Here is a 14,724-nt window from a genome sequence, read left to right as displayed (position 1 = left end):
CCCCCCATACACACACACATGAGTGTGCCTACACACATGAAATTTAACATTGACAAAGGAAAGGGAGTTCACACTAAATCAGAAACGATGGGCTAGCATGTGCTTTGATCATCTGACCACTGAGCCTGACACAGCCAGTTTCCACAGTAGGAAAAGAGCAAAGAGTAGTGGTTTGTCCGTGAGCTGGGACGGATGGGAGGGAGCCATCAGCCCTTACCTGCGGTAAGGAATCCAGCGGGCTAACACATTAATCTGGTAAATAAAGCCATCATATCAATATGCTTCCTGGAGACACAGAAATAATCGCCACGATGAAGATGAACAGACGTAGATAGCTGCTTTTCCCTTCCGAGAATGCAGTGTGGGGTGGATGTGGTGGAGCAGACAGGTTTACATTTTCAGTCATGTCCTTCTCCGGGTGAAATTAAAATAAAAGAAAAATATTGTCCTTAGATTGGAAGGATTGTCCAGGAGCCTGAGACTCTTTCTAGGGAAGCGGTTCTTGCTTTTTCTTCTTTGCCTGATTATGAAAATCAACAAAATTGAGTCAGTTTAATGATCTCCGCCATCCCTCCATGTGTCCTCCAGATGTTGGCTCTGTTCACGGCTCTGTTCAAAGGGAAGAACAATGCGCTGCTAGCCAGGGCCACTCCAGGAAGCAGAGCTGATTTTAACCAGAACTCAGGAACCGTCTCTGTCACCACAAGCTCAAATAATACATAAACCGTACACTCTTTCCTCCCCATCTGCCTGTCCTCATCCTCCCAGGCCAGGCCATGTGGCTTGTCACCTAACCTGGGCCTCGCACCTGTGTTCCTGAGTAATCCTGCCACAGCTTTCCTCTTAGAGTCCCAGGACTCTGCAAGATGGTGCCCCATCCCCAGCACTCTCCAGGGTCACCCACATACCGCATTCCAGCCATTCTTGAACCTACCAGGTTCTTCTTGCCTTGGGTCCTGCTGACCCCTCTTCTGTGAACATTTCCACACTGCTCATCTCTCAAGGCCAGCCTGTGTGTTTGAGGTTTCAGCATGAATGTTACTACCTCAGATCAGAGAACCATCTCTCAGTTCCCCCAACTCAGCTGCCTGTTTGGCCTTTCCGTGAGCCCCGCCACAGTGGATTCTGACAGTCACTTATATGCTTCCCACACTAGAGTGGAGCCCGGCAAATGCAGATATCTGTCTTCCCACATTCGCTATGAATTCCCCAACACCTACCTCAAAACCTGGCCCAGTGTCTCCATTGGAAGAGCCCTTGTAAAGGAACAAAGGCCTGTGTCATTCCGCAAGGCTGTTTAATGAAATGGGATATACTGTGAGCCCCTCTGGGGATCCCTCCTTGGCCAGCGTGTGCCCAGTGATTCACAGCAGCTTCTGCCATGGGATGTGTGTGCGCTTCTGAGTCTATTTTTCAAAACACAAAGTAGAGGGAATAGAGATGGCGAGAGAGAAGATGCTGGCTGTGTCATGCCATTCCTCTCTGGTGCTTTGTCACAGCGATGAAGAGGTGACCGACGCAGAAAGAGATCAACACTGGGGTTGGTGGAGCCCGGTAGTTAGAGTACTTGCCTAGAATGGACTGATACCCTGGGTTCACTCCCCGGTACAGTGTAAACCCAGTGTAGCGGGTACATGCCTAGAACCCCAGCCCTCGGAGGCGGAGGCAAGAGGAATAACAGTTCAAGGCCATCCTTAGCTACAGAGAAAGTTCAAGCCAGGCTGAGAAGATTCTGTCATTGGTCCTGTGTGGTAGTACACACTTGTAATCCCAACACTCAGGCATATTTTTGTGAGTTCAAAGCCATCCTGGTCTACATAGAGAGTTCCAGGCCAACCTGTTCTCCATAGAGTTCTGTGTCAGTCCAGGCTTCATAGTGAGATCCTGTCTCAAAACAAAACAGCAATAGCAAAACCAAAAGCAACCTTCCTCCATTTGGGCATAGGAGAAGTAGGGCTGAAATTCCCGTGACTACCCTGTCTCTTACAACACCCCTTACGAAAGGCTACGGTGGGTTTTGTTAAAATAAAATACAAACAGAATTGAGATGGAGAAAACTACTCTCAGGTTAGGGCAATTAGACCCATTTTTAAAATACTAAATACCATGTCAGATGTGGTTGTTTGAATAATGACCCCCATAGGTTCATATCATTGAATGCTTAGCCATCAGGAAATAGCATTACTTGAGAAGGATTGGGGCTCTGGTCTTGTTAGATTGGGTGTAGCCTTGTTAGAGGAGGTGTGGTCTTGCTGGAGGAAGTGCGTCCCTGGGAGTGGGCTTTGAGGTCTCAAAAGCCCCATTTTCTCTCTTTCTCTCTGCCCATGGATCAAGATGTAGCTCTCACCCACTGCTCCAGCACCCTGCATGCCACCATGCTCCCTGCCACCATGATAATGAACTAAACCTCTGAAACTGTAAGCCAGCCCCCAGTTGAATACCTTAGCTATGGTGGTGTCTCTTCACATCAGGAGAACAATGATTAAGACACCGGGTGTCATGGGTTCATACACAAATGGCTCATGGATGGGGCCTCTTGTACCTGGAGCTGTCACACCTGGAGGAGGAATGCCAGGCCATAAATGTCACTTATGGGGTCCTGGAAGGGTGCTGCCATATGAGGCAGACAGCCACTGTGAAGTCCCACTGCATACTGGAATACATCTTGCTTCTTTTCCCTTAAATAGAGCCCTCTTGATTAGTCCCCTTGGATGGGATTTGAAACACATTTACTCCCACCCAACCCAATCATCGTAATTTTCAAAGGCTTCATCCTGGGACGTGGTTGCCTTAGTAACCATATTTATAGTGTACAGTCCATTTACATAATTGCAGTTGAATTTAAAGCAAGTATCACCATGTCTGAGAAACTGGCCCTTCTTGGATCCTAACAAACACATTTAAGATTCATCCGTTCTGTAACTTGAGGAGGGAAGATTTTTCTCATATGGATATGATGGTAGAAATGGGTCCCTCAAGGCCTGAGCATCTGGGGCACACACTGAGTTTCCTGCCCCTGAGTCCCATGTCCCCATTGCTGCCTTAGCACCATGGGAAAAGCTCACACAGCTCTGACTCAAAGGGAGGTGCCATTAGAACCAGATTCATCTATCTCCAAACCCAAGCCCAAAGGTGGTGAAGAATTCATTACCTAAATAGATGTACCAGGAGTCAGCAAGCCATGGCCTGGGATCGAGTGTAAGTCTGAGTGCCATGGGGTGGGTAAGGGGGTAGCTCAAAGAGCTTACTGCACGAGCTTGAGAAACACAGTTCAGACCCCGAGAACCCACATGAATTCTGGATGGGATTGGGAGCCCACCTGTACTTTCAGCCCTCAAAGGCGTAGGCAGGCAACCCTTGAACAAGCTGTCTGGGGAGACCAATCATTGTAGTCTAGGTTTATCAAGAGACCTTGCCTCAAAGAATAAATAGGTAAAAGAATGACCGAAGATTACTTCCAACACCAACCTCCGCACGTATGCCCACACACATGCATACACGCATGAAAACAGAAAAAGGCTGTCAGCACACACCCATGCCCATCCCTTCCTGTGATGTCCACAGCCAGTTTACTGCACAATGCAACTATGAGTCGTTATAAGAGAGACCACAATGGCCACAGGCTCAGAGATGTCCTATCTCATTCGCATCGGCCAAAAATTGCTAGCCCCATCTTTTTTTTTTTAAGTAAGAATTCAGTGAGAAATAAGAAAAAGGGTTTCCTGAACGCAAGTGTAATCCGCAGAAGTATCCAGGGTGAAGTGCAGGGTGACGAAGAAGCCAGCACAGAAACCTGGGCTATAGGGTGCTGGTCCTCAGCCTTCAGAAGCCCTAGGCAGGAAGTGATTATTTCCTGAAAGAGGTGTTAGCTTCCTGCAACCAGGAGAAACGGGATCCTCTCTCATGGCTAGGAAAGCTGCCTCAGGGGAGCTGAGCAGGCGGGACTGTGCAGCCCAGCAGGTAGAGGCTAGCGGGCAAGGGGGAGACTGCAGCCAAGCTGAGTTTGGCAGTCTCATCGACATACCGCACTTGGGTTTTCCCAGAAGACTTTGGGGACAGGTAAAAGTAACTGGAGAAGTTTCTCAGGGCCCAAGCTTACAGCTGTTAGGATTGTTCCCTGGGAAGAACATCTGGAGGGGGCCATTACCTTAAAGCCATCCTCTCTGTGCTTCACGCTAAGAAGTTTTCTTTATTCCTGGAAACTGTCCTCATCCAGCATGTTGAAGCTGCAGTGTGCCAACACTCCTGCCTCCCAGAGTCAATTCCGAGGAAACAAATTGGCCATTTTCCCAGAAGAGATTCATCCAGGTCCAGGCACAGGAATTGGATTTCAACCTCAGCATACGCATGGGTAGACGTGTGTGCACATACACACACACACACACACACACACACACACACACACACACACACACACACGACTGTTCACTAGTGTTGGGCACAGGTCTCTTGATTTAATTGTACATCCCATTTAATTTACCCTTAAAGCAGCTGCTTTCCCAGTTTACTAAGGGGCTTGACTCGGCTAGGGTTTTAAACTGTGCCTCCCACTCCTGTCTTTAGTGTTCCTGACTGCCTTAGGGTTTCTGTCGCTGTGAAGAGACACCATGACCGTGGCAGCTCTTATAAAGGAAAACACTCCATGTGGTGGCTTACAGTTCACAGGTTCAGTCCATTGTCATCATGGTGAGTCATGGTGGAGTGTAGGCTGACATAGTGATGGAGCTGAGAATCCTACATCTTGACTCATACGCATCAGGGAGTGGTCTGTCTCATTGGGCGTGGCTTAAGCAAAAATGAGACCTCAAAACCCGTGACAGGCTTCCTTCAACCAGACCACACCTACTCCAACAAGGTCACACCTCCTAATAGTGCCACTCCCTTTGGGGGCCATTTCCTTTCAAACCACCACACCCACTTAAGGAAGGCTATTAGATTGGTAATAGATTATTAAATCTATTGCTACACGGGAAGCCACTGAGGAATTTGGCTCCCATTAGGAGTTGAGGAATGTCTGTATGTTGAGTCATTTCTTTTTAAATTTACCTGTTGATAGGTGTTTCCATATTGTCACTGTTGTAAACAGTGCTGTAATAAGCATGGAAGTATAATCAACTCTTCAACATACACATACATGTGAATATGCATACATTCATGTACTAACACACATACATGTTAATAAAAGACAATAACCTTATCTTTAACTACTGTAAATAGACTAAATTCCTGCAAGTAAAAAGATATGAAATGAGGGAATGTGTTAAACATATACAGACAGTCAAACTGTCTACCAGGATCTCACTTGTGACCAACAAATGTACAGAAAGGTAGGAAAACATATGTTGAACATTGACCAGAAGAAAGCAAGAGTGGCTCACACATGTGAACTTAAAGTAGACTTTAAGGGCAAGAACTGCCTCTGAGGGCGAAGATCTTTACATAGTAATAAAAGTAACAGAAGCATTATCAACGTGTAAGCTCCTAACACCAGTAAATTATATGTGTAAAACAATTATTGGCAGCTCTGTAAGGAGACCTTGACAGGAATGCAGAACTCAATCCTGGTGCCTTACTTTCACTGCTGAATAGAGACTACACACAGAAGAGCACTGATTCTTAGGCACTGTTCTGTTGCTATAACAAGACACCACCAAGGCAACTTAGAAAAGAAAACATTTAATTAGGGGCTTGCTTACAGCGTCAGAGGATGAGTCCATGCCACCATGGCAGAAAACATGGCAGTGGGCAAGCAGACATGGTGCTGGAGCAGCAGCTGAGAGCTTAAATCTGACCCTCAAGCACTAGGCAGAAAGAGACGGAGACGGGAACTGCTGTGGGCTTTTGAGACTTCAACACTTATCCTCAGTGGCACACCTCCTCCAACAAGGCCACAGCTCCTAATCCTTTCTAAACAGTCCACCAACTGGGAACCAAACATTCAGATGGCCTATGAGGATCATTCTAATTCAAACGATCACAGCAACAAGGAAGCAGGGGTTGAAGAGCACTGGAGACCTGCAGGTCCCATAGATGTGCACAGAATGTTCTACCCAATGACAGAAGATCGCACACTCTTCTCCAATGCACAAGGAATGTTCTCCAGGGAAGAATGTTCATGAAGATATAAATCGTCACAAATCATAAATCTTAACAAAGCTTGAACTCATACCAAATATGTTTTCTGATCACAATGGAATGAAACTAAATATCAGTAACAGAGAGGAAAATGAGGGAAATGGTGGATTTGTTCATGAATTTTCCATTTGGCAGGCCTCGGTCAAGCCACCTCATTTCTCTGCACAGAGTTCATGTCTACTGGGTTCTGATCGGGGGGCTCTGAGGTCCCTGAGAGTCCCACTCCCACAACAGCCTGATCACATGGGGACCTCTTTACAGAAAGCTGAGGTATCCTTGGCTCAGAAAAGCTAAGTTCCAAGAACAAACAACTAGGAGAAAGCTCTGTTGCTTTTTATGGAGTTGGCTTGGAAAGTCACATGGTAACGGCTTTCACAATCACCATAGACCCTGTTGGATGGCAGGGAAGCAGCCATTAGCTTGTGCTTCTCTGTGGGAAAAGCTGTTGATGTCACTGGAAGGAACTTGGGAGATGTTCGGTGCAGATTCTTGAAAAGCGCTTTCATTTACCGTGAAGCCGGTTCACACCTAGGGCTGTTTCGCCATCAGTGAGGAAATCTCAGGGTGATCACTTGTTTACACCTTAAATATGCAAGGTCTCCAAGAGGGGGAGCATGGGAGAGCTGGCTTGAGAGAGGTCAGAAGGACAGGACCCGAAACTTGACAGATGGATTGAGATCTCATTCTTTCCCCAGTCCTTACCTCTTCCAATTGCCACCTCTGATCCTGTCTCTTCCTACCCCACCCCTTCCCATTCTTACCCCTTCCCATCACCTCCTCTTCCCACCCCACCCCTTCCAATCCCACCCCTTCCCATCCCCCATCCTCCTCTAACAGGCTTTCTTGGACCACCAACCAGCTCCCAAATCAAGACATGGAGACTTAATATTAGTTCTGAATGTTCAGCATTATCTTATGCTTGTCCCACTAGCTCTTACAACTTAATTTAACCTATTTTTCTTCATCTATGTTTTGCCTTGGAGCTTTTTACCTTTCTTTTATTCTGTATGCCCTACTTTTCCTGCTTCCTGTGTCTGATTGACTAGCAGTTGCCTGACTAGCTAGCATCTCCCTCTCTTTCTCCCTTTTTCTCCCTTCTTTTCTTCTCTTCTCTTCTCTCCTCTCCTCTCCTCTCCTTTTCTCTCTCTCTGTCTTTCTCTCTTTCTCTCTCTCCCCTAAGATTTCCCCTCCTACTTATTATCTCTGCCCACCAGCCCCACCTAGCTTATCCCTCTCCTGACTAGCTATTGGCCGTTTAGCTTTTTGTCATATCAATCAGGTGCCTTTGGCAGGCAAAGCAGCCCATCTTCACATCATTACACAAATGCAGCCTAAACAAATGTAACACATCTTTACATCCTTGAAGTAATATTCCACAGCGTCTTCCCAACCACATTTCTTCCTAGTTACACCTTTAATCCCATCTCTTCCCATTACCGTAGGTCATTTCATACTGTCTATAAAAAGCTCATAATAAATAAATAAATAAAGTTCATTTTCAATCACGGGTGCACCTGAGGATGGTAGCATTTATGAGGCAAAGCTGGGGTAGCATCCCTCTGTATCAGGAAAGTAGACTTGGAGTCACAGCCTGTCTCAACACAAAGGAAGTCATCACACAACAGCAAAGGTTCTAAACAACAAGCAAACTCCAAGTTGATAATAAATAGGCATCTGATATTGGGACATCCCACGCCTATCTCACTTGCCTGTGAAGTGAAAGATACATGATTAGAAATGGGTCTAGGCTTTGAGGACCAAATGTAAAAAATGGAGAAAAATGTAAAATTATCCATGTAAAGTCAGGTCAAAGGCTGACTCAGTAGGGCCATGCTCACGATGGCCCCTAAGTTCCATCAGCTTGTTGAAGGTGCCTCCATTTTTCCTTTCCCTAAAGCACATGGGGCCTTCCTTTCTTCTCACCTTGGACACCTGCACAGCCCCCACATCCTCTTCCCCAGTTTCCTCCGTGGTGGTGATGGTACATCAGAGAAAACATTTATTAAAATCACTTTGGAATTTGGCTTTTTTTCCCCTTGCTTCTGTAGGGTCCAAAAGAACACAGGAAGTTGCTCTTTTCCCTAAGACTTCCATGATAATCAAGGAAGGGAATGTTGGCTAGGACACTTTATTCTTTTGGAAATGTGGCATGGGATCATGAATTTCCATGAGCAAAATTGCCCTGTCTGGTAGAGTCTAGACTCTCTGTTAGCCAATGGCTTGCTGGAGTCCACACTAGCATCCTGAGAAGCCATGTGGACCGACAGTCTGAGAAGAGAACAAGTCACCTCGAACTCTGCTTGGTGGGAGGGGAAGGAAACCTGCCAACTGAGCATGTCCTCGACAGAGTTTGAAGCTTGAGAAATTACAGCTAATGAAGGGCAGTTTCTGACTCCCACTGCAACAATAAAGCTGTTGGGGTTGTGAAACTTCTCCATTGTCGAGAAGCAAGAATGCTCTCATAGACCAGAACATCAGAGAGATGGAGACCGTGAGGGACAAATGCTTACATTCTCCTATGCTTTAGGGAGAAGAAGTTGCAACCTTATCCAATGGCCAAACCCGCTGTGTGGCCAAACTCCACAGACAGGCCCACACTCTGGTGCAGTACCCCACTGCATGGCCAAACTCCACAGGCCAGCCCACACTCACTCGGGTTCATCCCTGGATCTGTGGAACCCAAGCCAGCTTTGACACTGAACTTCAGGCCCCAGCACTGAGTGGGGCTTTGACTGTTGAGGCCCAGCCCTGGTGAGAGAAGTGATGTTTTCTGCTTACCACTGGCTGCTAAAATATCCCTGTCCTCTTGCATCATCAGCTCGGAGGCCTGATTGCCTTTTGACATTTCCTCTGGGACTAGTAATTCAACAAGCAGAAAATGGTTCAAGGAAAGACTTTCTTCCTCCCAAAGAGGGAAGATGGAGAACCGAGAAGGCTGAAGTCTCAGGATGCTTTACACGAGGGTTGGTCACTGATATCTGAGCTCATCTGAAAGATTCCTAGACCAGCTAGGGCTGAAAGGCACCTGTCATGCGTGGCCATGGCTGGCTTTTCACGAGAGCCCTGGATATTCACACTGAGGTCCTAAGAGTGGCACAAGAAGTGTTCTTACCAACTGAGCCATTTCGCTAGCCTTTCCTGCTTGCTTCTACAAGCACCCAATAAGCTGAGAATTAGAGAACAGGGAAGGGATGTGCTCATGGTCTTGGTCCTCCCTGGAGCCCTGAGAAAGTCCCCTCCACATGCCAAGGAGCTGGCTACTTGGGGTTGTGAAGAGAGAGCCTGGGGGACTCAGAGAAAGAGCCCAGCCTGGTTCAGAAGTAGACAGTTGGCCGTTATTCATTCATTTAGATTCTGTGCCAACCTTCCCGTTCTCTCTCCCACAGACAGTTTTTGAAAGGAATTGCCGGTCTGAGGACTGCGCGGCCGACCTCCAGCTTCGGGGGAAACTACTGCTTTCCAGGTATGTCACCATTCCTCTCACAATGCTGTTCCTTTCATGACGCTGTTCCAAGAAGCCTAGAAGTTCAGATTTCCCCATGCAAAACAGGGTAAGCAGTGTAGGATATTTTTTGAGTTGGTTTTAGAATATATGTTAAAAACAAAATTTTAATAGCAGATACTACCAGAGGGATTAGCTGGGGTTCAGTTTGCAATTTCACCCCAAATCACAATGGACTCCTCCTGATAATTTTTGTTTATTTGTGTCTTGAGAGGGGACTTGACATTAATTACATTGTATTACATTGCACCATGGGAAACCGCCAGCATTTGACCTCTGGGCTTGGTCCCATGTGACTTAAGATAGTATTATGTGAGGATTCCTCTCATCTCTTCCCCTGACGTTTAACAGTGGTGTCTGTTTTAGCAGCGGAATGGTCTCTGAAGCAGGACGGGTGAAGGAAGGGGGCAGCGGGCCTGGCAGTGCAAGCTGTCTCTTTTATTATTTCAGGGCTTCCTCCCATAGTCCGCCAATCCCCCACGGCTAGAGATGAACCACACCAAAGCCTTCTGTTTCCCCTTTGCCAGCCTTTCATTGTAGGCTTTAGAATGGTGGTGCTTGTCTTGAGTCAGCCACATGTCAGACAATGGTTTCCTTTTGTAGCACGCCTTCTGAAAGATTATATTAGCTTTGGAGCCAGGAACCCCCTCCACAAGACGTATAGCCGCTTCTCAAAGCAATTGTCGGCATTCACGGAACTGTGGAAAATGTTTCCTAGGGCGCTTGCCCTGCCTGAACCAGTGATGACATGCACCCTGGGACCTTTTTGTCCTTTTGCATGTTTGTTTTAGATAAAGTCTTCTGTAGCCCAGGCTGGCCTCTGCACCTCACCTGCCTCAGCCTCTAGACTGCTGGGATTGCAGATATGTCCCACCATGCCTGGCTGCAGTGCTATGTCATTGTCGCTTTTCTGTGTGTGTGGTGTAGGGAGGTGCATTCATATGTGTGCCTGTGGATCCAGAAGTCAATGTTACATGTATCATTTTCGGGAACTGTACCACATGTTTTCTGGGGCGGGCTTTTCTCACTATGACCTTGGGAACCTAGAACAATCGACTGACTAGTCTAGACAGGTTGGCCAAGTGAGCCCCTGTGGTCACCTGTCTCTCTCCTCCACAGTGTTAGAATTACTAGCATGACCACCAAGCCTGGCTTTTCCTATGGGCTCTGGAAACAAACTGATGGTCCTCGTACCCACATGACAAGCACTTCGACCACTGTGCCTTGGTCCCCACACTTTAATTTTGGGTGTTTAATAATATTTTATTCATCAAAGGAAAAACCACACTAAGATTCCGTTTCTTTAGTTGGAGCATGCCAGCCCCCCAACCCAGTGCACAAACATGAGACACTTCTCCCAGCGTCTCAGATGCTAATTGCCTCTGGTTTTACTCAGGAAGGAGTGGTGGCTTCAAGTAGCACATGCTTTCCTAAGCTTAGGAAATTGCTTTAGACTCAGAGAGTGGATAATGGGGCTGTTTAACAGAGAGAAGAGCCTCCCGGGGTAGTTAGAGACATCAATTTTAAAGAAGGTTCATAAATTATCAGCTCATTCATTTTAATTTTAGGTATGTCTTCCAAAAAAGCGTTTTAGGGAAAATACATGAGTTTCTTTTCATGTTGAGCGAGACTGTAAATGCTGAGGTTTACTTTGGATCGTAGAAGTCCTCATGTGGTAGGAAAATATCCACTTGATCCGTGGTTAAGCATTGCTAGGAAAGTCCTGGCACTCTCTCTAGCCATTTGTGAATTGTGCTTTCGGTGTAGCAAGATGGAAAACTCAAAGATTGTGGTCAGGAAGGCACTTTGGCATAAGTTGCTTCTATTGCTGGCCTTTCGGGAGTGTTGTTGAAGCATGACAAGAAAAACCCAAGGTGTGATAGTAGTACCTGTGACATCTTACCGATAAGGTCAACTAAGGAAAACCCATGCAATGACAACACCAGTGCAAATCCCAATGTGAATGGAAGCAATCAAACAAGGTCCCACCCCAGGGTGAAGAGCTGTAGGCCATAAATGGCTGCTAAGAGAGGGAGACTCGGGTTTTCTCCAGGTATGAAACCCCTAATAAGTTATCTAGTCCAAGTGGTTAGCACTGAACACATACACATATAAGTAACACGAACACTGAATGGATTCAGAGGGTTGGATTTCTCTTCTCCCCTCTTCATGTACGTTTATTCGCACACATGTGCACGTGCATGTGTGTATGCGTGTGTGTGCACGCGCATGCGTGCGTGGCGGGGTAGGGGGAGATCAGTGGCACAAAGTGCCAATCATTCCCTCTTACGCATGTGCAGGTCACCTGAAGGTTGCTTGCATTCAACTATACCTTGACAGATGCTTTCATGCATGGTGTTTGAGGAGGGGGAGATTCTAGGCCTGGCTGCCCCAGCTTAATTCTCTTCTTTCACTGTCTCTCTGGGACCAGTGAGCTAGAGTGGGCATCGTCTTTCTCAAAGAATGTCAGACTTGTTTGAGGGCCAGTGCTAAGAAGCAACAGCTCTTCAGGCTTGGGCTCCGAGCTGGGACACTGCTACTTTGGCCTTGTTCCCTTTGCTGCAGCATGTCCCATGGCCAAACTCAAAGTCAAGGGCTGGAAAATATTCTCTGCCTCTTTAGTAAGTGGATTTCCAAAATGTATGGGACAGGGCATGAACATAGAGAGGGGCAAAGGATAGTGAGCCATGACATGATCTACTGTGGTCCATAAGGAACAGGGCAGGCTCGTCTCTCATCCTGAAACCATAACACTTTCAGGGTGACTTTGGCCTTTCTTGGACTTTCATTACCTTAGAGACAGAGGCATAAACCCTGGCACCTGGGTGAGGTTTCTGCAACTCCAAGCAGTGTCCTTAGACCTCTGTGCCCATCCTTAGGAATGAGGGGTTTTCCTATAGGTCTTATGGTCTCTTCCCACGGCCAGCTCTTCCATGAAAGACGCCTTTGTGATATTCTTAAAGCCCCTGGTTTTCCACAGGAGGTCTCGGGGAAACAACCATCCGTAGCCTGATGAGTGGATACAGGAAACCAAACCACAGACTTGGGAGCCAGCATGCAAGGGAAGACACAGCCAGAAAACGGTGCTGGGAACGAGGCTCTAGATGGGGTTCAGTCTGTTCAGTGCCTTGAGGCAGAGGAATCTTTCTTAGTTATTGACTAACCTGTGATTCGTTATTGCCTGGGGTGCAGCACACACTCATTTCTTGCTTGAGCAGGTACTGTGAACAGTTGTAGAGATGAGTGGCAGATGGACCTGCTCTCCTGGTCTGTGTAGTCTGGGCAGGAGCCACCCAAGAGACTGGCTGGCGGTGATGGTGTGGGAAGAGGGGGTGAGGAGGGGGGATGGGCTGGAGGTGATGGTGCGGGAAGAGGGGGTGGGCTGGTGGTGATGGTGTAGGAAAAGGGGGTGGGCTGGAGGTGATGGTGTGAGAAGTGGGGATGGGCTGGTGGTGATGGTGGGGGAAGAGCGACTCTTACAGGAAGCATCTCCAGGAGCTCCATATCAAAGGAAGTGGAGAAAACTGAGGCACTCTGGGTAGAGGGAAGTATGAGAGAGATCTGGGCTCCTGTGAAGACTGTGGGCATCTAGGTTTGTGGAGATGCTTGGGAGACCTAAGATGAAGCAGAAGGAAACAGAGGAATTGGATTACAGCACACCCTTAAGTATGGGCTTCAGTTTGAAGACAGGAGGATAAGAGAGCCCCAGAGGAGGAGACTAACCCTAACAGGGATGCAGCAAGCCATGCTTAGGTGCCCAGGACACAGGATATCAAGGTGGTGAGGGTCATTTGGTCCCCAGCATTCAAAAATAGCATGTGACACGGAAGCTTTGAGCCTGGTACTCTTCCCATCATCTCAACTCTGTCTTGCCTGGAAAAGGTCTGAGGCGTAGGTACCAACTGTCTCAGGAACATCAGCATCCATGGCAAGTTAGCCTTCGGGGCTGCCAAGATCATCCCCACTACGGTGCTCCCAGAAAACTTCACCAAGGTACCTTGGCTAGAACTTGGGCCTTGCGTTCATCTTTAGAACCTAGCTGTGGTGGGTTCTGTGCTCTCACCATGAAGCTGAAACACAAGAATATGGGAAGGATGCCTGTGATGGCTGGGCAGACTGAGTGCAAGATGCTACGGCAAATGGAGAAGGGGGATGGGCTAGAGATGTGATCGCTGATCAGAGTGTTGACTGATCTTAGAGACCAAGTTCAGTTACCAGCTCACAGCTGACTATAACTCCAGCTCCTTGGCCCCAGATGTCTCCTTCTTGCTCTTTGGGCGCTTCCATTTGTGTATAACCCCCCAACACACACATGTGATTGTAAGTTTTTTAAAAGAAAGTAGATGGGAAATGTTGGGGAGTGAGTGGGTCGCCCAGAACAGTCAGGACCGTGGGTATAGTTGGTGTTTCCTCCTGTTTCATCTCTCAAGACAGGCAGGGCTCAACCAGGCCATTGGATATTATTTTTCTCTGCGGAGAACTTGTGTTTCTGTAGGTTTTTTGTCGCTTAGACATCCAACTCTTGAATTTAAACTCCCAGAGCTTTAACATGTTTGAGCCCGGTGCTGTGACATGCCATTCACAAATACGCCGGAACAGAGATGAAATTGCTCAGGCAGTCTCCATGAAACAGTGCTGCCAGTTCCGTTCATAGACAATCCGTCCATCTGTCAGGGTATGCATAGTGCCTACGAAAGCATCAGATATGATTGCAAGAAGAGAACAGAAAGGAAGATAGGCTGTGGCAGTTGCGCTGAAAACTTTGGTTTTGATGCACCCCACCGGGATAGTGGAATACGTCAAGGCTTCCTTAACAGCTGACCCCAATTAAAAATTAAGGGCTTTGAAGAGACTGGAATGTTTGCAACATCCAAACCATTCGCCGCCACATAGTTATACTCTGGTTGTAACCATGGTGACATTGCTTTCATGGGGATTGAGAGAGTGTGTTTTCCTGAACTGCTGGCTAGCTAGAAGGTGGCTAACCCCACCCATGAAGGACCAGCTTGTAGAGAGGACTGCCCCACCTCAAGATCACCCACAGTTGGGAACACATTGTTCTCCTTCTCAACAGTGGTCAGGATCAT

General features: G+C 47.3%; 1 protein-coding gene across 1 annotated transcript in view; it reads left to right on the top strand.

Moving 5' to 3' along the window:
- The window catches only part of Itga9 (integrin subunit alpha 9), a 307,991-nt gene that overhangs the window by 168,682 nt on the left and 124,585 nt on the right, over nucleotides 1-14,724 (top strand). The window contains exon 17 of the mRNA XM_075964201.1: nucleotides 9,522-9,598. Within this exon, the coding sequence (XP_075820316.1) occupies nucleotides 9,522-9,598 (77 nt within the window). The remainder of the gene's footprint in view (nucleotides 1-9,521; nucleotides 9,599-14,724) is intronic.

The sequence above is a fragment of the Microtus pennsylvanicus genome, chromosome 3, assembly GCF_037038515.1.
Source record: "Microtus pennsylvanicus isolate mMicPen1 chromosome 3, mMicPen1.hap1, whole genome shotgun sequence".
NCBI lineage: Eukaryota > Metazoa > Chordata > Mammalia > Rodentia > Cricetidae > Microtus > Microtus pennsylvanicus.
This window is presented reverse-complemented; position numbering and strand designations above follow the sequence as displayed.